Below are 23,935 nucleotides of genomic sequence, written 5' to 3'. Positions count from 1 at the left end.
ACAATGTAATGCAAGCATGTAAAAAAGAAAGGAAAATGAAGTGGACAAACTAGTACAACCTTCAGTAACCATTTTTAAAGTTGAGTGTACACTTACTATTTATGTATTTACACAACTGAAATTACAAAGATTTTCTGGAAGAAAATCACTGAACTCAAAATTACATTTCAAGTTCTCCAGACAAAAATTTATTGATTTTCTCTACATTTTTGTCTGAAGTTTGAAATAAATGGTCCTTTTCAAAAGGAAGAACTGAAGGCACACTTAAAACTGCATTTCACTGCATTGCTGAATGAGACGTGATTACCCCAGAAACAGCACAAATCCAAAATATTTTTTTCCCCTTGATGAACTGAGGTGGTAGTGACAGCTTCCTTTGACTGGATGAAGGTGAATGCATTTTTAGAAAGGACTTTATACACTGAGATACACTTTATTTCTACTTAATTCCTGCTGTTATCAAGAAAAAGCTTCATTACTTACTATACAATCTCTATTTGGTGTGGAAGTGACATTCAGATCCAAAGCCCCTGCAACTATGGCTTAGGTGAATCCTGCCAACCTACATCTGAGTTAACAACTCTATATCCATTTAACAGTCTTCACCTATTCACCTAGTAAGGATTTCTTGCACTGGCTTGCACACAATTGTAATGTTCTAGTACACAAATCAATATGGCTCTGAAGTTACCTGTGAAATGTCTGAGAAACACATCAAGTCATCTGCTTTAAAGAATCTGTTTTTCTGCATTTCAACAGAAACCTTAACACACACTAATGTAAATGCATATCCATTATGACACAGATATGCACACAGAAAATCAATCAAGAGGAATTTTGAAGCATTGAAACACTAAATCAGGGAGGAAAAAAATCTTCAACTGGCCTATTTACAAGTTACAATGCTCTCTGACTGCACTGCTTTTTTGCAAAGCACAAAATACTCTCTTGACTGAGGGCTTTAGTATAATTTCATTAAATAAGGAAATTTAAAATTAGCATTAGTGACTTTAAAAGAAAAATGACAGAGTACAGAGTAACATTAGTAAACCCGTGATACAATTAATATCACTGTTGCTATGCAAGTGCTGAAATGTGTACTTTAAACTCTGAGTGAGAAAACATATTCATCTGCAACTGTATAATATATCTTAAAACCCTTTTCATTTGTAAGCATGCTTAGACTGCTAGAACTGCCTCCTCTAATCTTTGGTAGCAGAGCATCTAAAAGATATTAAGAGTAGGATATTCACTGAGACAACCCTTTTTCATCAAGTTCGTGCAAGATAGGAATAAAAGAATAGTGGCAAATACAATTTTACAGTTTACCAACTTCAATAAAAACCCTATTAACAGACTTTCATCACAGACAAGAATCACTTTTCAGATCCTATATGTAAGTTATTACTCAAAGAGATGTCATGAATTTTCTTTTTAGTAGCTCTACTTTTCTTGACTATGAAATATCATATACATACACTAATTAAATTATGTTTATTGTGCACCCAAAAAACTTGAACCAAATAAGTGGAGTGAACAGTATCACTGTGACAGCCCTTCAAGGAAAAACTTAAGACTAGTTACAATTAAGGAAAGATGTGTTTGCCATTCTTCTTCAAATAAGCAGCTTCAAATTAAAAAATAACATCCTGCCTTTATGCCTTTTAAAACAATCTCTCATCTACACAAGTAAATGGCTTCACAGTGCATGCTTACTTGTGGAAAGGAAGTTGAAAGAAAAATCTGATTACTGCAAAATTCAAAAAAATCAGCGGTAGATGTCACAACAGGGAAAGAAAGATCCTTTAATTACCTGAATCAACAGTAACAAAAAAGGGAAAGAAAGATTCTTTAATAACGTGAATTAATAACAAAAATTTGTCCAGCTACTCTTGATGATACCTGATATTCTGAATAGGTTTTAAAATTATAAAGTATGGAGTATATAAAATTATAAAGCTGGAGTATGACTTTTTACAAGAGCATGTAGTAATAGAACACGGGGCAATGGCTTTAAACTGATGTTCAGCAGACTTAGATTAGATAGAAATTCTTTAAAATGAGAGTGATGAGGCACTGGAACAGGTTGCCCAGAGAAATAATGGATGCCCCATCCCTAGAAGTGTTCAAGGCCAGGTTGGAGCAGTTTTGAACAACCTGGTCTAGTGGAAAATGCCCCTGCCCATGGCATGGGAATTGGAACTACATGATGTTTAAGGTCCCTTTCAACCCAGATCATTTGATGATTCTGTCTGTTCAGCTCTCCCATTATCAAGTAACAGTCACCATTACTGAAAAGACAGAGAATGAAATTTAGAATCCATTTCTATCAGTTTTAAATCAAATTACCTGAAGATGTGACTCAGGGGAAAAAGTCAACAGTACTTTCGGTTTCACCAGCAGAAAATATCCTTGCACATGGTCAAAACTGCTCAAATTGTATATTCAGAGACTTCTGTAATAAATTGGCTTATCTTCTAAATATCTTCTATACATAAGTTTATTTTATAATTTTCCAGCTGCGCTTAAGTAATGCCTGTGCATGCCTCACTACTGGCTTGATTACAGTACTCCCATCTTGACTTACTCAGGCTGAAAGTTCCTTAACTTCATGAAGTCATTTAAATCACTGAAGTGGCTCTAAGCATGTTACAGAACTTTACTGAAGCAAAGGAATCTAACAGAATATATTCCCCTGAGTCTGTAACAAAAGGAAGTACCACACATAAAAAGAAAGTGTACCAGTACTTCACAGGAAAAGGCTTCAGCAAAGAAATCATGTCCCTATAGCAAATGAAGGCTACATTTCATCTTAATGGATATAGTGTTCTACTCAAATGCACTACAGTGAAAGAACCACAGTCTGTTTAAAAAGGTAAATTATGTCAAACAACTTACTGATGCATACCGTTTTCAAGTAAATGTGTGTACCTAAATACATGTTGCCTGCAAAGCTACCCAAAATATTTTTCAATATATCTGTTAGTTATGTGAATCATACATCAGCTTCTTCAGTTACTAGAATTCACAATCTTTCATCACTACAGCAAGCTTTAAACAGGCATAAGCCAGAACTGCTATCCCCAATGCCTGGGCCCCATCTTCTTTCTGTCGCAATCTCACTCTCTCCTTTGCAAAAGCCAAAATTTAAAGTCACTCCCATGAATCACATCAAAGAATTGGTCCAGGTGTCAGGACAGTTCTTTTCAGCGCACACATTGGCTTATGATGGCTTAATCTACAATAACAAAGGAAAGTCTTCACTACAGCTCTGAAACATTTATAACTTCCTACTGATGAAGAATAAAGAAACTGATAAAGAAACCAGACTGTTTCACTGATATAAAGTCCCTTCAAGCTAAATATGGCTATTTTTTGGTAATATACATCTGCATGCTACATTATTTAAATAAAGAAATAGAACAGTTCTAGCTGCAAACATGATGCAACTGAAGACTGTACAATAAACTTTTATTCTACAAAAAAACAGTGTTTAGAAATTGGTGGTGTAACATATATGTACAGTAGCCAATTCATTAATGTTTGAAAGATATTAACAAAGGTAATAGATTCATTAAATGCATTGTTCTATACCACTACCAACCAAATTGTTTAACAACTCTCACCTGGTAATTTACCTAAAACTTCATACTATGAACAACTTGGCACACTGCCAGTCCCAGTTTAGAAGAACAACAGACTAACTTCTAGTTTTCAGGAGGTTCTTAACAAAATGTTTAAAAAGTAAAGCTACTGCCAGTATGTGTTTGATTTTGAGTATTTATTTCTGTTGTCTGTGACTGAAGCCTTTTCAAACTGAATGTATTAAAATGAAATAAAACCCCTTAATCTTAAATTCATAAAACATCTTTAGAGCTATTTTGTGCTTTTGGGCTTTCACACAATCAAGTCTGCCTGACCAGAACACTATGAATAGGTGGTGCAGCAGCATTGGTCGAGCTCTTGGAAACAGACTGTCCATGACAATACATGGACCTTTAAATATTGTTCATCTCAACTCCCAAGACACATTCTGGTAATAAACACATCAGCAAGGTCCTTTACAAAGCAGTGGCTATTTAATGCATACCTAATGACTACTACTTGCACAATAGATAATAATTGATTCAAGTCCACTCTTTCCAAGGGCTACCTTCATTAAGGTGTTCACTATCCAGAATAAACTCCCTGGAACTGGAAAATTCAACTATGACACAGCATGAAAAAATATCCCACCTTCTAGAGGAAGAGGACTACACACACATGAGTAACTTGCTTCTAGGTTCAAAGGCATGCTAATGCTTTACACTCATGTGATGTTTTCGTACTTTCACCCTTTTGAGGGAAGCAGAAGAAGAAATAAAACTTGCATGTTAATGATTTAATGTCAAAGATCAAAAGTCTAATCTGAGCTAAAAAGGTTTCTTTTACCAAAGGGGCATTCATGTAACAGAATCTACCCTTATTATCTTATTATGCAAGAGGAAAACAACTTTCTTAAAACTGAGTGAAAGGATGCTTTCAGACACAGAATTTTAACAAAACTTATTTTGAAAGAAGTTGGTGAAATGCACTTGAATGGAACAAACTGAAAATCTGACATCATCCTGCAGCTTAATCTTTCACCACCAATTGAAAGGATACACAAACAGCAAAGTAGGTGAAACAGGAGAGAACAGCACTACTAATTTACCTAAGCAGCCAATTCATCTCAACAATTTAAAAAGATCCATCAAAACACAATCCCCCAACTCTCAATTTCTGTTAAAAACATGTAGGATTTTTAGACCAACATCAGCTTTTTACTTTTCATGCAACATTTCTGAACTTTGAGTCATTAAAATCAATTAACCACAGAGTACTCAAACACTAAATCTATCTATCCAGAACACCAAACATATTACAAAATAAGAAAATGCAAATATTTGCTTAAGTTTTGGCTTCATGCATATCTGCATTTTAAAAAGTAAGCTAGAATCCTCCTGCATATTCTTACAGTATATATGTTCCACCTTCTAGAAGTAGTAAGAACGTTGTAACAATGAGCATGAGCAGATAAATACAAGCCTGACAGTACTGCAGTGAAGTAAGTTTTCTCTTACTACCTAAAGAAGGTGAAAGGCAAATTTTCACAACCTACTTTCATTTAAATTTTATTGAAGTGCCTACAGCATTCTGTGAGTGCTTGCACATACACAGGCACACACAGAAAAAGTGGTATCTACAAACAGTTTACACAGATATTTACATACATGTTATTTACATAAACTAATATGACTGCATGATCTTTGATGTAAAAACCATATGCTTCTCGCACATATAACTGTTGCATTGGTTTTACAAAAGTAATATAAACCTTTTGCAACAACTGGCTAAGCACATATTATAGCTGATTCCAAGTTTTTAGAGCTTGCAGGGTTTAAAAAAAAATACAATACCTAAAACACTGTTATCAAACAAATATGCTTTATTGGCATCTAAAAACAAAATGCACCCAACATTAAAATGTACTTTTTCATTTTTTAAACCCACTGCAGTACGAGGAACAAATCACAAACACTTACTTTAGAGAAAACAGAGACTATAGTGTAGATTTTACAAAATCACTTTTAATCTCTGTGTTATGCTCCTTAAGTAACATGGGCCATTTTTTTTTTCTGCCGAATTGTAGGAACATAAAATATCACAGCTTTATCTATACTTTAAAATTCTGCAGCAGCCTAAAAACACGGACAAGATACACCAGCACCTGTTTTCAAGTATAACAATTTCGATAGCCAAACTAAGGGTAGTATCTAAAAATTCCATTTTCTTCCATAGGAAGTCTTTGTTTGACAAGCTGTTAATTTATCATTCTGAAATTAAAAGCAACTGGGGGCAAGTTTACGCTTTACCAAAGAAATAAAATAAAATTAAAAAAAAAAAAAAATAAACAAACCAAAAGCAAAAAACGTTTACCTACCATGTTCAAATTAAGAACAGTGTTCTATACAAGTCAGTTGTACAGTTATTTAAGTGAAAGATGAACATGAACATCAGATTAACTTAATTCTGGCAGACAAAAGTGAACTGCTACGGTCCAGTCAGCCATTTATCTATTACAGAGAGATGACAACTTTACAAAAGGTATCTTTTACCTACTGAGTGATGATTATGTCCCCTCAGTTTCTGTGCTTTCTACCACTGGTTCACTCTCTATATCAGCTTCTGTGTCACTCTTCTCTTTGTTTATCTCGACGGAAGATGTCAGTTTTTCATAAAGTTCTGGATCATCCTGCACCTGTGCAGTTGGAGGCTGACTTTCTGTCTCTGTATTTTCACCATTTACCTGGGGCATATTATCAACTTTGCGTTGAGAAGTGGCCCCATCAAAATATTCAAAAACCCGTGGATGTGGAGGCGGGATCCAGTTGTTTGACATTCTGTCTCTTCCAAACCTGTTTCCATTAATTTCTCTGCAAAAATTAAAATCTCTGTCATCCCTATCCCTCTGTCTTTCCCAGGGTCTTCTGCGGTCATCAAAATCTCTGTGAGCATCTTGTTCAAATCCTCTATTCCAACTGGGACCACCACTCCTACTATCAAACCTATAGTTTACATGTCGAAACCTCTCTCTGTCTTCATGGAAACCTTTAGGGCCACCATAAATAGGGAAGGCATGGTGCTCTCTTTCATCATAATCTCCTCTCTGTCCCCAGTGCTTGTCTGAATTGAAACCAAAATGCTCTCTTCGGCCAAGGTTATCTATACCTGGTCTTCCAAAATTTTCTCTCATGTCTATATGTGGTCTTGCGAAGTGTTCTCTTCCATCTACTGGAGGTCTTCCTATACCCTCTCTTGGATCAACCGGTGGTCGTCCAACAGAATCTCTGACATCCACTGGAGATGGTCTGTTAAGATTATCTCGGTTTTCCACTGGAGGAAAGCGATAATCTCTGTCTCCCTCCTGTTGAATGTTATCACCTCCAAGTGGCAGCCTTTTCTCTGGATTAGAAATGTTATCAATATTTTGTCTTCCTGGTGTTCCAAAAGGTCTTTCTGTTTGATTAAAAATATCTCCTGGAGGAAAAGGACCACGAGGTGGTGGTGGGTGAAGAGATGGATCAAGGATTGCGGGAGGAGGAATAGTACGCTGTGGTGGCATTCCTGGCTGCATTAATGGAAACCTTGGTCCAGGGGAATGGGGCATTAGGCCTGGACGGATATCTATAACAGGCATTCCTGGCATTCTTTGATTACTGATATTTAAATGAGGCATGCTTGGAACTGCAGCTGGATGCTGCATTGCCAGAAGTCCAGAATTACTTGAAATGTTTGGTGGTGGCACTCCCATAAGTCCAGAACTAGTTGAGACATTGGGTGGTGGCATTATGAGAAGCCCAGAGTTGCTTGAAACACTGGGTGGCTGTACTCCTGCCAGAACTCCTGAGCTGCTGGACACACTGGGTGGCTGCATTCCTGTCAGAAGGCCAGGGCTGCTTGAGACACTGGGTGGATGGACTCCAGCTAGAAGCCCTGAGCTACTTGAGACATTTGGTGGGGGCACTCCAGCCATAAGTCCAGAGCTACTTGAGGCATTAGTTGGCTGAATCCCGCCAGCAAGAGAAGAGCTACTGGAGACAGCAGGTAGCTGCATTCCTCCTGCAAGACCAGAATTGCTGGAAACAGTTGGTGGTTGCACTCCTCCTACATGTCCAGAGCTGCTTGAAACACTGGGCGGCTGCACTCCCCCTGCAAGTCCAGAGCTACTTGAGACAGTGGGTGGTGGCCCTTCTCCAGTATGCCCAGAATTGCTTGAGACACTGGGTGGCTGCACTCCTCCAACAAGTCCAGAGCTACTCGAGACATCACTTTGCACTGAAATGCAGCAACAAGAAGAACAGTTAACAAAAAATACCAGTGTAACATGCAGCATTCAAAACAAATGCAGTTTAATCCATGTTCAGCTAATGCATGTGGCGATGATACTGCTGACAAGGTCTGTCCTAGTTTCTCTAACTAATACACATTTATCAATCACACTGATGATACACAGACATTATGCCACAGAAATTAATGTCTTTACATAGTAAAGACTGTACAGCAGCTTAAAACTGACAAACCCCAAAGCCATCACCCAATTTATGCAATGAAACTATTAAAATCTTTGATGAAATTCTACAGATGTTATACTATCCTACCCTCTCCTGCTCCTTTTCATTGCTACTTCTGTTTAATCATCAGACTGCATTTTTAAGAATTTTTCTAATGGTTCCCAGACTCAGCTTTATTTCTTGAGACTATGAGAAAAACATATTTGAGCATAAGCTTCTAGAAGTCAGTGATCAGTTGATGACAAAAATGGTTCTCACCACTTCCCCAAATTAAATTCAGAATGATACCCCTACACAACCCAAAAATTCCTATTCTGTAGTTACCAGCTCAATGGACCATGATTTGCAAAAATCTCTCCGAGTGTGATGTTTCCTGTACATGATCATATCATATCATATCATATAATGAAAACATTTCTTACCAGATCTACTGTTTTCACTGGAAGAAATCTGAAGGTCTGTAAGATGTGATCCTTTGTCATCTGATTCAGGTTTGTTGATTGGCAGGGGATTAAAAACACTTCCAGCAGATAATGTTGGAGTAGCTAGATTGCTAGTAACTGTGCCAACTGGTAGAACAAGGCCAGTAAAAGGAACATCCTTCATCGTCTCTTGTGCAATTGGTAATGGAGGCTGTACTAAAGCTGTAGAGAAAAAACAGAAGTGTATCACAGTAATCATATAGTGAAACCTTCAAATTCAGTTTCACAGAACTCAGGATGATAAATCAAAAGAAGTGAAATTAATTACCCTCACTGGTATATTTTGTGATAATAAATTTCTAGTCCTCAATCAGCAATGTAATATTTAGGGTTTTTTTCTAGAGATCATGAGCTGCAGGCAAACCTAAGCAATCAGTAGTCGAACATACGTTTAAATGTTAAATGAATACAGTTAGAATGCTAAACTAAAACATATTATTATATATTATTCAGTGACTAAGACCAAATAATTCCAGTAACAGCTACATGTGTTAGAAAGGTCCAAGTATTGAACTATGCTTAAGAATAATTAACAATTTGCCATAACTTTTTTCAGTAACTCCATGTTAGGTATAATTTTTCAGTCTACATTATGAACTCTGTAACTGATTTTCTCAATGCCTGCTTAAACCACCTTAACAGCAACTTCTGTGTTGCTATTTCCCATTACACAGGATTAATTTGCTTTTTATTAAGTAACAAGGAGTATACAAACAAAGGAAATTTTTCATCACACACAAACAATTCTTAGAGCAATCAAACTTACGTGTTGGAACAACTGGTGGGACAACAGGTGGTGGGACAACAGGTGGCGGGACAACAGGTGGAACTGGAGGAGGCATATAACCTGTATGGAAAAAAGATGACAAATGATTACATGAAAAGCAAAACTTTTGCAGTAAAAGATTGCCTACATTATTTATCCCAAAAAGTTGTGCCACTGTACACTACATTAACAGGAAGAAGCAACAGTGGTTACTGTTTTCAAAAACAACCCCATCTTTACTACAGATGATCTGCACACACATCTTTAAGTGATATCTGCCAGTGGTATACGAAGAAGAAAGTCAAGAGCTTCAAACTTTTGAAAAGTAAGGAGACTGATTTTAAGTACTTTCAAATTTTAATTTTTTGGAAAGGTAAAAAGCTATGATTCCTATTCTCAACAGAATACACTGGTAAAAATAATACCAAGTTAGATATAAGTAATTTTAATCTAGTATGACATTTAGGAGCCAAAACCTACAATCTCAGTTGTAACCAGTAGCTGACAGAAAACTCTGATGGACAAAGAGGCACACGAACTGCCTATGCTCATTGCATTTTATTTTTACTGTCTTACCTGGAGGTGGCTGTGAAGGGTTGAAACTTGCTCTCAAGAAGGGTGGTGGAGGAATTGGGCTATAACCAGGAGGAGGGACTGACATTGTGACAGGAAATGCAGGTGGAACCAAGCTAACAGCAGGCACAGCTGGAGCTACTGGAATCTTTTTTTCATGGAAAGAAAAACAAGCACCTTCAATACTTAATATTATTCAAGGATATTAAAAGGGATAAACTGATTTAACTGCAATTCCACATCAAGCACTAAATGTACTAAAGGCTTTGTATATATTTCAAACACTGAAGAATTAGATTGCATTCTGAAATGGTACACTATGGGCAAACAAGGACACTGAAAGAATCCTCTTATCTTTACTTTATTCTCAGACAGCCAAAAATACAGTTTAACACTATGTCTATTCAAGAAGAAAAATTTATGTATTGCAAAGGGGTGAATGCAGAAATGCAGAGAGAAAAGCAAGAAAAATGTAGATAATATAGTAATTTGGGGGAACTTGGAAAACAGTGATTCTAGTGTCTAGAAAAACTTACGTATGTGAACAGTACTAGAAAATTAAGTTTAGTGTGTGTAATTATAATGCAAATAAACCCGATAAAATCCTGACAATTATTTAATAGTTCTCAAATTTCTGTTTGAGCTATGCATTTTGTTACAGTGCATCATATTTGCAATGATGTAATTAGAAGCAGTATAAATGCAATATATACCTGTATATTTAAATATATACTGATTACAGTGTACTGATTACAGTGTAGGAGACAGCTGAGATAAGAAGACTGAAGATAGTTTTTGCAAAGAGGAAAAAGCTCAAAATTCAATTCAAGTAAATGCTAATATATTAACATTCATATAATTTTGTGTCAGTTCAACAACTGGAAATGTCTATACATATTTGGAAAGATAAAACACTTAAAAACTCTTAAGTACAAAAACTCTGTATTAAGCAACTGCATGAAACTAAAGATTATGCTTAATTATGGCAACTATTTAAAATATTTCAGAGATGAACACTAATGGATGAAGGACTTAAATCAAAAATATTTTATCACTTAAACTCAGCATTAAAGTTCGCCTGTACTGAATAAAAAGTCTGCCCACCAGTTCTGTGGGGCTTTTGCAAACTCAGACAATACCAACCTGCAGCATAGTGACTGGTTGTGTGTAAGCTTCTGTCTGTGTTGTAATAACGGTACTCTTATCAACTGTAGCACTCTGCGTCGTTTGAGTATTTTCTTTAGCAGCTTCTGAGCTTCTGGCTGTTTCCCACTCTTTAAAAATGATGTATTTAATTATAAAAAGATAATTAATGTGTTATTTTTGTTTAGATATTAAAAAGACCTCTTCCTTCTTAAACAATAAATTTGAATCTAGTGTCTACATGGATTCATTACAAATAGTCCTCTAACTTATTATGAAAAGAACAAATGCAATTATTTATCGTTGTGTATTTTAAAGAACATAAAATATTTTATCTACCTGCAACGCTGTTTAATTTTGCCTGTATAAAAACTGATTTTTCAAAACTTGCCAAGTTTTTTCACCTATCATTCTGTTAACAATTTGCAATATAGTGTATGCTCCTGTTTTCTAAAAACTCCTGTAGACAATATATGTATGTTATCACTCAGCAACTGTACAACAAGAAAGAATCCTGATGTTAAACAAACATCATCACAACCTCTATTTCTTCAAAAATTTTGCACTTTAAGTGTAACATAAGGGAATGTATTTCAGTAATATTATATGTTTTAATTTTTGTCATTTATACTCAATTTTCATCCAAAGCAAGATTGTATTTTGACTGAAGAATCACCGTCCTTACTGTAAAAGTCTCCATCTACTGTTTATTTCAGTACTGATCTGTTTCAAGAAAATACAGTACAAGTAAATCTTTCATAAACCTAACAAAGTGTTCAACTGGGTTTCAGAATAAGGTCTAACACTACTTGTTTTCCTGTCTCTCTGACTTTATGGAAAAAATGCCATAAGGTAAAATACCATAAGCTGTGCCTATCTGGACAAGTTCTAATTTCAACTTAAGTCTTATACCTGAATATAATACTTAATCACCAGCAGCTAACGTTTATTAAGGCCTAAACTAATTACCCTCTGCCACCAGTTCCTCATTGTCAATCAACTGGTTACTAATCTAAAAATATAATCTAGATTTCATTATTACAGTGCCAGTTATATTGTAAACAAAGAACTAGAAAAATCCATGTAAATGAAAAAAAAGTATGTATTTCCTAAACAATAATTTTTCTGAGAATTTGCAATTACCAAAATAAACACACTGTCTAACTATCAGAATTGTTAATGCCTGTACCTGTATTTACTGTTTCCTGGTCAATCATGCCACCTTCAGCAAAGCCTTCCAAATCATCCAATTTCACTTTCTCCCATGGAATATAGGAAACTCCCAGATCCACATCCCAGAATTGCTTGTATTCTGTTTTCACACCTTTATTCAAAGCCCAAGCAATCTGAAAACAAAACCCAATCAGACAATCTGGTTAAATCATATAATCTGGGAACAGAATATTTCAGATTATTTCCTTCAAGTTTCTGTCATTGCACATCAATCCTCAGTGTCTATTAATTAAAAGTTTTAACAATGTTTGAGTTTCAAATGAACCTGCTAGAAGTTTACTTATCCTCTACAACAGGTACATGTATGATTAATTATATCAGAAAGCTTAAATTTGTTCTACATTAACACTAGTGGGGAAATTAAAAATACAGTATTTGAAGAATTTACCCTAAAGTATCAAGCAGGTAGAAGAAACTCCCATAACATTTAATAAAATACTTAACCCTAAGACTACTATAAAATTTAATATTAAAGTGACCCAAACAGTCAGGTACAGGACTTAGACTGTACCTACATAAACTATTGTCCAAGTGTTTCCTAAATATCAAGTCATAATATCATTTTTCTATCTTTCATATTGCCTGTTAAAAGCTGCATTTTACACAGAGAGAAAACAGTTTACACCTCACTGCTTCATTCTTCTTCTCCACATTGTACATTGGAATGAACAGCTGCCAAAAGAAAAGTCATCATAGTAGAATTGTACTATGTTTGAAACAGACAGCTTTCTTAAGATTAAAATCACCTTACCTTAATAATTTTAGATCCAATTTTATATGACCCAGAACTAAGTTTCTGAAGAGCACGATACGCATCTTGTCTATGTACCATACAGACATAAGCACATCCTCTTGGGGGAATCATCTATGGAAAAACAGCAGCGGTCTTAAAAATTAGGAAAATCAGTACTTCAGATTATGTAAAGGCTTACACTGTAAACAACTGTTACCTTAATCGGCCATATTAACAAGTTTGGGCATTGAGAAAACTTAAGAGTGGTACAGGCAGGCTACTTCAGTTGCAACATTTTCAAGAAGAAGCAGCAAGCTGAAGAATGCATGTTATAAATGATATGAAAGATTTGAACAAGGAGCAGACAAAAACTGGGAGCTACATTATGACAACTTCAGAAAAGCAGAGGTTGCTACCTCTTCTTAAGCTCCAAATTCTCTGTGAGCTGAGCAATAACTTCTCACAGAGAAGCAAAAAAATGATTAAAAGTCTATTGCATTTTGAAGGGTAGACTCCTCATTCCTGAATGTGATGTTTTTCTAATGTTTTATTGCATTTATGTATATGTATGGCATGTTTTATTTACTGTATGACATAGCATGTAATCTTTGCAGGCTTACATACTATGTACAACAATTGCTTACATTCATTTTAGTCAAAAATCTTGGTGTGCTTTTACAGTGTTTAAATGGACACAGTAACATAACAAACATGTAAGACGACAGATTGTAAGCATATTTTAAGAACTGCATATTTTAAGAACATAATTAAGAATTGCATTAAGATATACATTAAAGATTCAGCTTTGTGGAATGCGGAGGATGAATTATCTACAATATGGTTTGCCTTTGAAATGTAACAGGCACTGTGACGTTGTTACATTGCTTTCCTTAATTAATAATCCCTGCAAATGAGGTTTTAAATGTCTGGCTATGGGGCTGGTTTCTTCACTTGTGAAACTTTTAAAAAGATTCTGTAAAGTCACAAAATATTACTTATTAATTACATATTTGAATATATCAACATGACAGGAAAACAGTAGAAGTATTATCTGAAATGAATGAAATTGCACAAGAAGCATTTTAAAACTGCTGAAGCAAGAGGAAAACCCAGATTTGTCTCATGTAGATGTGCTGTTTTAGGAGAAAAATACTTCCTTTTTAAGTTGAATTATAGACAACTGAGGTACTACTGTAAATACCTGACTCTCAATTACTCTAAATAATGAGAATTGCATCTCCCAATGCATCTTTTTAACTGTCACATTTTAGAATAAATGTTTGTTTACATCACAATTTCTTTTCTTCTAAACGTTTTATTGAGAAGGATTCTACTTAAGGAATCCTCTGTTTGGAAAGTAACCAAGAACATCTGTAGGTGTCCTTAGGCCAGGAAAAATGATACCTGCTCCATGACACATTACTAAACCAGAACAATAGAAACTTTTTGATTAAACCCTGTTTAAAAACTGCACAAAGTGCTAGAGCTTAAGAAGAGCCTTTTTACCTTGAAGTATACTGTCTTTAGTGCTTCAAAACAGAGTAGATCAAAACCAGGTGGCAAATACCATGGCCACAATTTTTAACTGTGATAGAAAAGCCTCCTAAACACAAGTTTAATCAGCTATAAGGAATTCAGAGACATAATTATGCATGCTTAAGTTTCTATTCTAAAATTCTGACAGAAGCATAGCAACATGTTTACTTACATTAATTGACTCTATCTGTCCAAATTCTTCAAACAAGTTTGTTAAATCTTGCTGAGTAGCCTTCTTGTCTACTTGACCTACCCAAAGAGTAGTACTGCAAACTGTCAAGAGACACATTCACATCAATCAAAATACTGAATGTTAGCTTATGAAATACTCTATAGCATGAATGTAAAAGGCTTTATAACAACCCAGGAATCACTGATAAAAACCCCAGAATAATAAATCTATTACTTACTGCACAGAGATTAAGTACATTAACAAAAATGATAAAGGGTTAAACAACACTGTCATGGGGTAGCTTCACCTTTAAGACAGAGTAAGAAGAGGGGAAGTTGAAGCTGCTGGTGGCTGATGGGAGTTTTTCTTCCTGACCAATTATCAGTCATTTTCAAGAATTGACAGCAGATCTGACCATTAAAAAGTGAATTCAACTTGTAAACACCCCCTTAAGAAGTACATTCTGAGCTGTCTCACTCTCTTTTGTTTCCGGCTTTTGAAAAGGTAACAAGGCCCTGTCGTGTCCTCCCTTCCCCCCCCCCCCCCCCCCTTCTCCTTCGGCCGAACAAGGCCGCAGAAGACGAAGGAGGGGGGGGGGGAGGAAAAGAAAGCAGAGCTGCTCAGTTACTGCTGCTGCTAAACTGAAACCTGACACTGTTAACTCTTGCAGCTTTCTAAAGCTTTTAATTTTTTTACTACCTGATAAACGTACAGATTACTCTTTTTTGCTAGAAAGACAGAGAAAGAGAGACAATCAACATGCAAAAGACATCATAAAACTACTAAAAACAGTGAAGAAAAGAGTTAAGTTTAAATAAGAAAGAGAGAAAAAGAAGATGCTTGCTGCTGAAATATCTTTGTTACAGCTATGAAAATAAACACTAGCAGTTTAAAGACTCCTTTAATTCATGACTAGAGTATGGGAGGAATAGAGTATTCAAAGTGTGGACTTCAGAGAAAAGAAAAAGTGGTTGTGATACTGTGAGTTGCTGGAACTTACGAGTGAAGTGAAGATTTTAAAGCCTTAAAGGAGTCAAGGAGATGGCTGTTTTCCAGGAAGGCTCACAGAGACAAATGAAGAAGATTTCTACCTTTGAATAACTTATCCTTAAAAATAACATCCCTAGATTCATTTTGACCCATGCACACTTCAGAATAGTGTGGGATGGGAGGAGTGGACTCTAGAAACTCCATAGATTGGCAGAAAGAGACTTCTGTTTCTCTACAGAGACTGATGAAAAGACTCTAAAAATTGAGACTGTTTTTGACCACCAAGATTCTAAAATTTTTTTGTCTCTATGTTATGTGTACAAAGAAATAATCGAGTAGTAAGAAGTAAAAGGGTTTTCTGAAAGTTTATTTTGGTATTCTTATTCTAATAGTTTGTTAATAAACTGTCTTTATTCCTTTTAAGTTTTAAGCCTGTTTTGCTCTTATTTTAATCCATATCTCACAACAAAAAAGTAATTTTTGTTACTAGTTTAAAACCACGACAAACACCAAACATATTCACCACAGTATCTTCTTGTTTCATTTTCTTTAAAAAAAAACCAGTTGTTTCCACAGAAATGAAACTGTAAAATTCTGTAGATTTTCAGCTAAGGTAAACTGAATTATAAATTTCTTCTGGAAAAAAACCAAAACATTTCTCTTCTACCTTCCATTAAAAAAAACCCATGCCTTTAGGATTCAAGTAAATTTTAACAAAGTAAGACTAAGTTCTAACTGGCTAAAAGTGTATTACAGATGGAACTTATTACTGCAATATTATGCACTGCATTTTCACCTGAAAATAGCAACAATACTATTAATTTACCATGGGCAACAACCTGGAAAGACAAACTTATCTGAGGCCAATCAGGCTGAAGACATCCACAGTACTTCTGATTCTTGTCAATTCCACCACAAGCCCAGATCCCTGCCTTTCGAATGTCCACCCATCCTCTTCGCCAAACATAAACACTCACCAACGTGAGCTAAGGCTTCCTTCTCCCATATGTATATGGTTGTAATACCTCTGTCTCCCAAATACTGCCCAATCTATATATGCAGCTTGGATTTCTTGGTCTGGCCTATCCTTAACCAAGGAAACATTATTTCTTCATCATTATATTGATACATCACATCCCCTTTCTGTACCAATCCTGGCGCACCAAAACAGAAACCAGAGCTGTGCATTCTGTCCAGCGACGTACTCAATTGGCATCAGTACTCTGCAGTGCTGAGAATGACCAGCTGAAAGATTTCTCTTGGACAAAACTTGTTCCTTATGTGCTTGTAGATATCCCTTCCATATCTCATGGTGTTAAGCTCTATGAAACAATTCTTATGATCTCAGCAAGTAGTAATAATGGCTGTCACTGAACAAATTTCATGAAGTAGAATGCTTGTCAGGTGAATTATTTATTTACTTCATCACTTACCTCCCCCCAAAGTTTCCACGCTTCACTTAGCCTACTTAGTATCTCCATTAAACTTCACATTACCTCAAATGCTGCTGCTGTTCATTAGGTTACTTAACATCTCTTTCGCTCAGCTCCCAACCATTCTGATTACAGCTCCCTGCCTTGTGGACTGCTGGGAGAAATCTACACCATAAAACCAATTTGTCTCTTTTCATGTGAAAAAACAGAGAAGAAAGGAAAAAAACCTGCATCTAAACTATAGTACAGTCCCCAATTTAAAGTCACCTTGGAATGATATAAAATATTAATGTGAAGAGAACAGAACACTCTTTCCTTTACAAAAATGAGTTGTGAGCTGCTTATTTTGTCAGATAAACAATACAGTTCTAATGCACAAGATAAATGCAAAACTGTGTCAGAAACAGTTTATAACCTATCTGAACAAAATTAAATTCTCAAAATACATTCCCTTTGATTTAAGCAACTGTGTGGAGGAAGTTATTTTTCTCCTTACTACCTTCCTTTTGTTTAGTATGTAAATTCTCCATAGAAATGAAAACAGTGCACAGCAACACTCTGCAGAGGCTGAAATTCACTTGATTTTTGAATACTTTCTTAAGATACCACCATCATGATCTGTCTTACTGTAGCAAATTCCACCTGATTTAGTGGTGACATTCCTCTGAAAATCTATTTTAAAAACAATGCAAGCATTTTAAAACCCGGGCCTTTAAGATAGCCATCCAAGTGTTCTTGTGCACCACAGACTTCAACATTTTAACTATTTTCAGACCAACTGCTGGACACATTCAAATGCCAAGTTATAGACAATAGTAAAGAGAAAGAAGACTGTAACTTAGAGACAGCTCTTGCTACTGTCTGTTTAGAAGCAAAATCAGTGGTGCAAGTGTGAGTAAAAACATCAGTAGAACAGTGTAACACTTGTTCTTGTATAAGACGACATGATGTACCTAAGTTGTAAGAAACATCAGAAATTAAACTTATAAATATATAAGTAGTCAAGATAAATCTTGTTCTGTCAATGAAAACAAAGCCTTTTTTCCATTTAATCCTACATTATTAAGACACTAAGCAGGTGCCACTTACCGCTTAGCGTTTTTGACCGTATAGGAGGCAATCCCTTTTTCTGACGTTCTTTTTCCCTTTCCCTAGCCCTTCTTTCACTGGAGTATGACCGAGATGACTTTCTCTTCCTTTCTCTTGATCTCGAGCGTGAACGCTTTCTGTGTTTCCGCTTACGAGAACCAGACCGAGATCTAGATCTTCGTTTTCTTGGTGACCTACAAAATACTTAATTTTAGTATGCTGAGTTAAAAAACATATTCTGACTTAGTTGTCAAAATTTTAACAACAAACTTAAGGCACTACACAGATATTTCCATTATATTCACTAAAACTGCTTGAGGAAATAAACTTAATGCCATTTGGGTGAGGAACAGAATATACACCTTAAACCAAAACACATTCAAAATGTTCAGTATCTACAGTACCTAATTCTCTGGCTCAGAAAGCCTGTCCAGCTGGCTAGTGTTATTTCTGTAACTTGAGTAAGTCTTTAAAAATTTCAGTTAAACCACAGATATGGCAAATGAACTGTCACACCAAAAGTCTGCATCTAACACACAAATATTCAATGAACATGTCTTTCCATTGCCAAAAACTGCTTATGACAATTTTGGAAAATATAGAATTAAGACTGACAATCACAAATTGTAACTTTTGCTCAGAAAAAGTTCATTTACTTATACAAGGTAATTACAAAACCTTGAACGAGATCTTGAACGAGTTCTTGATCTTGAACGAACAGCTGATTTCTTTTCTTCTTGCTCAAAAATCTCTTCTTCAGCAATATCCTGACCTTCATCTATATCCATGTCCTAAGGTCAGACATAAAAGATGTTCAGTAACACTTTATAAATATACTCACAATATATTTGACTTGGAATCATGTTAGTACGCGTTTTCCTTTCAATTTCTGTAATAAAATTTTAAATAGTTTTACCTGTTGTTGAATATCCATTGTATCATCTACATTTGCTTCTACTTCTAAAAACTGCTGTTGACTACTCCCTTGTGATGGTGACGCAGAGTGCTCTGAACCAAAATTTCCTTCTTGATTCTCCTCAGGGCTCGCCTAAATAACAGTTAATAATACACCATAAAGCCCCTTGCAATTACAAATGTAATACTATAAGAAAATAATATTCCCATTTCTCATTAATATGAAAGCTGAATTGGATATCAATCCACTCCATTCCTTTTTTTACGGTATCATCCTTAAACACTTAAACATCCTTAAACATTATTTGAAATAATTAATATTCCTGATTACAAAAGATCAGTACTTATTTGTGAAAATTTATTTGCCAAAAAACTATGGTACAACAAAGTACACAATTCACTTCTTAATATAACTGCCTCAAAACAGAAATTCACAGGACAAATGTAGCCATATATACAGTGACCATGAAAGACACCCACTTGCCCCCCATTCACAAGCATTAATAAATGTTATTTTGATACTAACATAATAAAAATATTTGCAATACCAATTGACCTAGTTAAAAAATTTACACAATCTGTAAATTCGTAAATTCAGATTTACAAAATCTGAACTTTTTTACAGTGCATGATTTCAGACAAGCAATTACTGAAAGATAAGTGAGGAAGCTATGTCATTTATATCAGCATGCCAATTTCAAGAGATCTAACAAGATAAGCAGTTCTGAAAAAACATCAAAATTAATGAATGTGGAATACTGAAGGTGTTGATGATTTGCTAGAGAAAAATCTGTAACAGCCTGTGCCTTGCCAGAAAGTATAGATTTGGAAAAAAAAACTCTAAGATACAGGATAAAAAATTCAAGAACCAGAATAAATGAAATTAAAATAGCCAGAAATTATATGAGAACAATTTTGAAAAATAATTTAACATCTATAATCCATTACTGCAGGTAAACATTTTAGTGATCCTCACTATATTTTAACTTCTAATTAAACAAATCCTACATATTCTATCTGCCTAGAGAATGACAGGAAGTTAGCAGAATGACTAGTAGTAACAATTTTATCTTTATAGTTTTTAAACTTAACAAGTTTTTAAAAAAATATTCTACTGTAATTCAATTATTTGTCCTCTGACAGAATGTTTTGTCTAATTTTCCTTATATTTAATTATTTTTCAACCATCTGTTCCTTGATATCAATGCCTACAATTCTTGTTGCTCCTTCTGTTTTTATCTTCCATCCTCTCCTCCTTTCCCTCTGTTCCTCATCAGATACCTCATCATTTCGTTTTGTGCTTTATCTTTCCTTCTCTTTCCCTTTGATCTTTCTCAATGAGACTTACACATGGAATTAAAAAAAATATTGCCCATAGCATACTGCAGTCACTACAAAGTAGTTCCAGCAGCAGTTTGTATCTTTTACCTGTTATCAAGGTGAAAATAAAACTTTCTCTCCATACTGACTAGACAAGAAGACTGGATCTGAAGGGAAAATTCATCAGGTCTTGTAATAGAAAATTAAATAGTAAGGGGAGAGTCAAATAAATGTTCTACCCATAAATGTACTGTAAACTGTGATTTTGCTTATTTCACAATAAGGTAAGCATTCAATATTTCTATTTTCAAATTAGACAGTTACTTTTTGATATGATACATCAAAAGCTTCTCAAACGGATCATTTTTCAATGCTTTATTCCTTTACAACATTTTTAGTGTTCAAAGACAGAAATGGCTAGATATCTTATTAGACGTAAGACCTAAAACTATTTAGTCTGTAGCTATGTTGTATATTCCTTCACATTTACTACACTTAAATGAGAAATTAAAATAAAACAGTAGAATAAAGCAGTAAAGAAACAATATCTAGTAAAAATTAAATTATTAAAGTCACAAATTCAAAGCTTAAATGGCATTCTTGATTGAAAGCTGAGGCACTTGGCTCAGGTAGTGGAATAGATCAATCAGGGAGGTGGTGGGGTCACCAACCCTGGTGGAGTTTAAGAGGTATCTGGATCTGGGCTGGGTGATGCGGTTTGCATCATTTCAGGGGTTACAGCGGCAATGTTGGTTGACAGCTGGACTTGGTGATCTTAAGGTCTCTTCCAGCCCTTACTATTCAATGGTTTATGACTTTGCCTTTGCACAGCTTAAACTAAAATCTCCAACAGATGTTTGTTGAGTTTGTGATGCCTTGTCTTTTCTTTCAATCTGAGATTTATATTTTCCAGTGAAACCAGATCCAAACATTCCACATGAAGTCCACTTTATACCTGGCCAGGATCAAGACAAAGTACTTCTGTCTGTTTTGGTTTTGGTTTATTTTTTAATGGGATCAGGAGGGAAAAGAACAGTTAATTACTGAGGACTAATCTCAGTAGAAACAAGCCAAGTTACTTCAGTGTAAAGAGGACATTATTCATATAGTTAAGAAGGATCCTAGGGTTATCTCAAGTACCAGTTCTTAATGAATAATTTCTCAGGAAATATGTGACTCTATTCTTTAGGTCAGATTCTTCAACAGAATTATTTCATCAATTATTAGTCAAGACATAAAACATGGGGAAATTAAAGTTACCCACAGCCAATATTCTGTCCTCCCTTCAGAGACAGGAGCATAATCACCTCACTGCTCACCTTATTCCTTCTGCAAGCATAGGAAAGCGCTTTTTTTTCCCCATATAAAGAGCTGAATAGACAAAGCACAGTCTAACTTACCTAATGAGTACTCTATCCTAAGTACGTATCCTAATACGTAGTTCCCACATGTTTGGTTGTGCAGGTTTTTTTTCTGCTTTAAGAACTTTTTTTCACTTATCCCACTCACTCTGCAAGCTTCTGTTACATGGTCAGCTAGTAACAAAGACTTTAATTATACGAAAACTGTCAGTAACAACACAATTTTTTTTTGTCCTGGAATATACTTTTTTAATCAGTGGAGAACATAAATTACTACAACAGCCACAAGATGGAGATCTTACCTTTTGAGGCTGCTGCTGCTCCAGAAGCTGTTGTCTGAGATGTTCTAAATTTTGTTGCTGCAGCTGTTCAGCTAGTTGGTGAAAAAGTGAGTTGTTCACAGATTCTGGTACTAACGGCCTAAAATGAAATAACTCAAATTAAAAAAAAAAAAAGCCTACAGTTTTTCTCTTAAACAGTTAGTAAACAGGTCTTCACAACTGGGTTTCAAGTTTAACTAAAATGTAAAATAATGAGGACAATGGAGCTAGTTCCACCTTCTAATATCATCGCTATCCCATCAACTGTATAAATAAAACTATAAAAAGCAAATAACATGCTAACTTTAAGATAAAGTCAAAAAATATTTTGGCACAAAAACTTATAGTAAAATGTGTATGTAATTTAGAAAACTGTCTTTTCTCCTCCTACTATTTTAGTGTACTTATGCTTGGAAATAAGTATTTTCCGTACTTAATCCTAATATTCAATTAGCATCACGCAAATTTTAGCATTTTCCATAAGAAACATAGCTTGGTCTTACAATTGGGAAGAGGGAGTTTCCTTTTTAGGCTCTTCATTTTGTTCAGATTCTTCCCCAAAGTCAAACCTGTCCATCAGCTTCTAGGAGAAAACAAAATAAGCATTACTGAACACTCCTTATATGTCCCTTTATGTATATTTCCTTTTCTGTAGGAAAGATGCTGTTACTTCGTAACTTAAAACAACAAAAAACAACAACAACAAAAAAAAAAACCCACAAAAAAAAGTTTGGCATATAAGCTGAATAGAAAATTAAATGTCATACTGTTATTGCTACCAGACTCTTCAGTGCATCAAATTTTGGCCCAGCTTTCCTGAGCTCTGCTGCAACCACAGTACAACCACATGTTCTTTCCACAGTAACTAAGAATTACTTTGGAGTAAAGCTTAAATAAAGATGAATTTTATGTAATGGTACCTTTAATTAGAAGAAATTACTACAAAGAGGCCAACTATTCAATCCTTTTGTAATCATCAAACTGCTCTGCTCATATCAAGGGAAGACCTACAGCTTGATAACTTCACAAAGAGTTACTGTATTTTCACACACAGGTGTCATTTAGACAACCTGAATTCCTTCAAATATACTACTCCTTGAAAACAACTTCTCATACAGTCTGCAAAAAAAAAAAATCAAAGCAAGCAGTTATCATGTAAGAGGAATAATCCTTCTAATGGATAAAAAGAAAGGTATCTGACAAGGAAAAAAAATTGGATAAACTTCCTGTGTTACCCATGAAGATGTCTACACTGGAGTTCTCCTTAAGTAAAAAAGTTTGTCTGTTAATTTCAAAAAGCTCAGAAGCATTTTAGTAGCACTTCACTTTTCTGAAGAGAAAAACTAAGGAACAAGCATGCAGAAATACAACAGATGTTATTTGTCAGTGAGACTGCCTTTTCTTCATCATTTAATGATAGAGCTGTGCTATTAAAGCCATGTCCATGTATCTTTACACACCTTGGAAGTTTTATGAAAAGCAGAGCTAATGCTATACTATCAATCACCATAGCTTCTTCTCAAACCTTAATTTCAGATGAAAAAAACCAAGAGGATGAGAACATACAGCAGTCATTTTGAAATACTAAGGCAAAAAACATCTTCAGCAACAAGCCACGATGATTCAGTAACCCATTTTCTTTCTCAGGATGCTCTATTTGCTCTCAATTATTGGAGTCCAGCAAGAAGAACAAACATAAGCTTACTAGAAGATGGATCAATCACTGTTCAATCAAGAATTTTTAGAACCACTTTTCCCTATATAATATTTATGAAA

The 23,935-nt window shown here is 35.1% G+C and overlaps 1 protein-coding gene across 2 annotated transcripts in view; it reads right to left on the bottom strand.

The window, feature by feature from the left end:
- Positions 1 to 23,935, bottom strand: part of SCAF8 (SR-related CTD associated factor 8) — a 95,618-nt gene that overhangs the window by 30,559 nt on the left and 41,124 nt on the right. The window contains exons 8-20 of one of the 2 annotated variants that reach the window (XM_058834648.1): positions 22,663 to 22,742; positions 22,142 to 22,259; positions 19,160 to 19,291; positions 18,922 to 19,034; positions 18,244 to 18,437; positions 14,732 to 14,832; positions 13,042 to 13,155; positions 12,247 to 12,403; positions 11,058 to 11,188; positions 9,918 to 10,062; positions 9,342 to 9,422; positions 8,516 to 8,737; positions 6,138 to 7,857 (exon numbers count right to left, since the gene is read on the bottom strand). In XM_058834648.1, the coding sequence (XP_058690631.1) occupies positions 6,152 to 7,857; positions 8,516 to 8,737; positions 9,342 to 9,422; positions 9,918 to 10,062; positions 11,058 to 11,188; positions 12,247 to 12,403; positions 13,042 to 13,155; positions 14,732 to 14,832; positions 18,244 to 18,437; positions 18,922 to 19,034; positions 19,160 to 19,291; positions 22,142 to 22,259; positions 22,663 to 22,742 (3,294 nt within the window). In that variant the 3' untranslated portion in view covers positions 6,138 to 6,151. Of the gene's footprint in view, positions 1 to 5,449; positions 7,858 to 8,515; positions 8,738 to 9,341; positions 9,423 to 9,917; positions 10,063 to 11,057; positions 11,189 to 12,246; positions 12,404 to 13,041; positions 13,156 to 14,731; positions 14,833 to 18,243; positions 18,438 to 18,921; positions 19,035 to 19,159; positions 19,292 to 22,141; positions 22,260 to 22,662; positions 22,743 to 23,935 lie in introns of those variants that run through there. The other variant, XM_058834647.1, reaches the window with a different exon arrangement.

This window comes from Poecile atricapillus, chromosome 3 (assembly GCF_030490865.1).
Source record: "Poecile atricapillus isolate bPoeAtr1 chromosome 3, bPoeAtr1.hap1, whole genome shotgun sequence".
In the NCBI taxonomy this organism is placed as follows: Eukaryota; Metazoa; Chordata; class Aves; order Passeriformes; family Paridae; genus Poecile; species Poecile atricapillus.
This window is presented reverse-complemented; position numbering and strand designations above follow the sequence as displayed.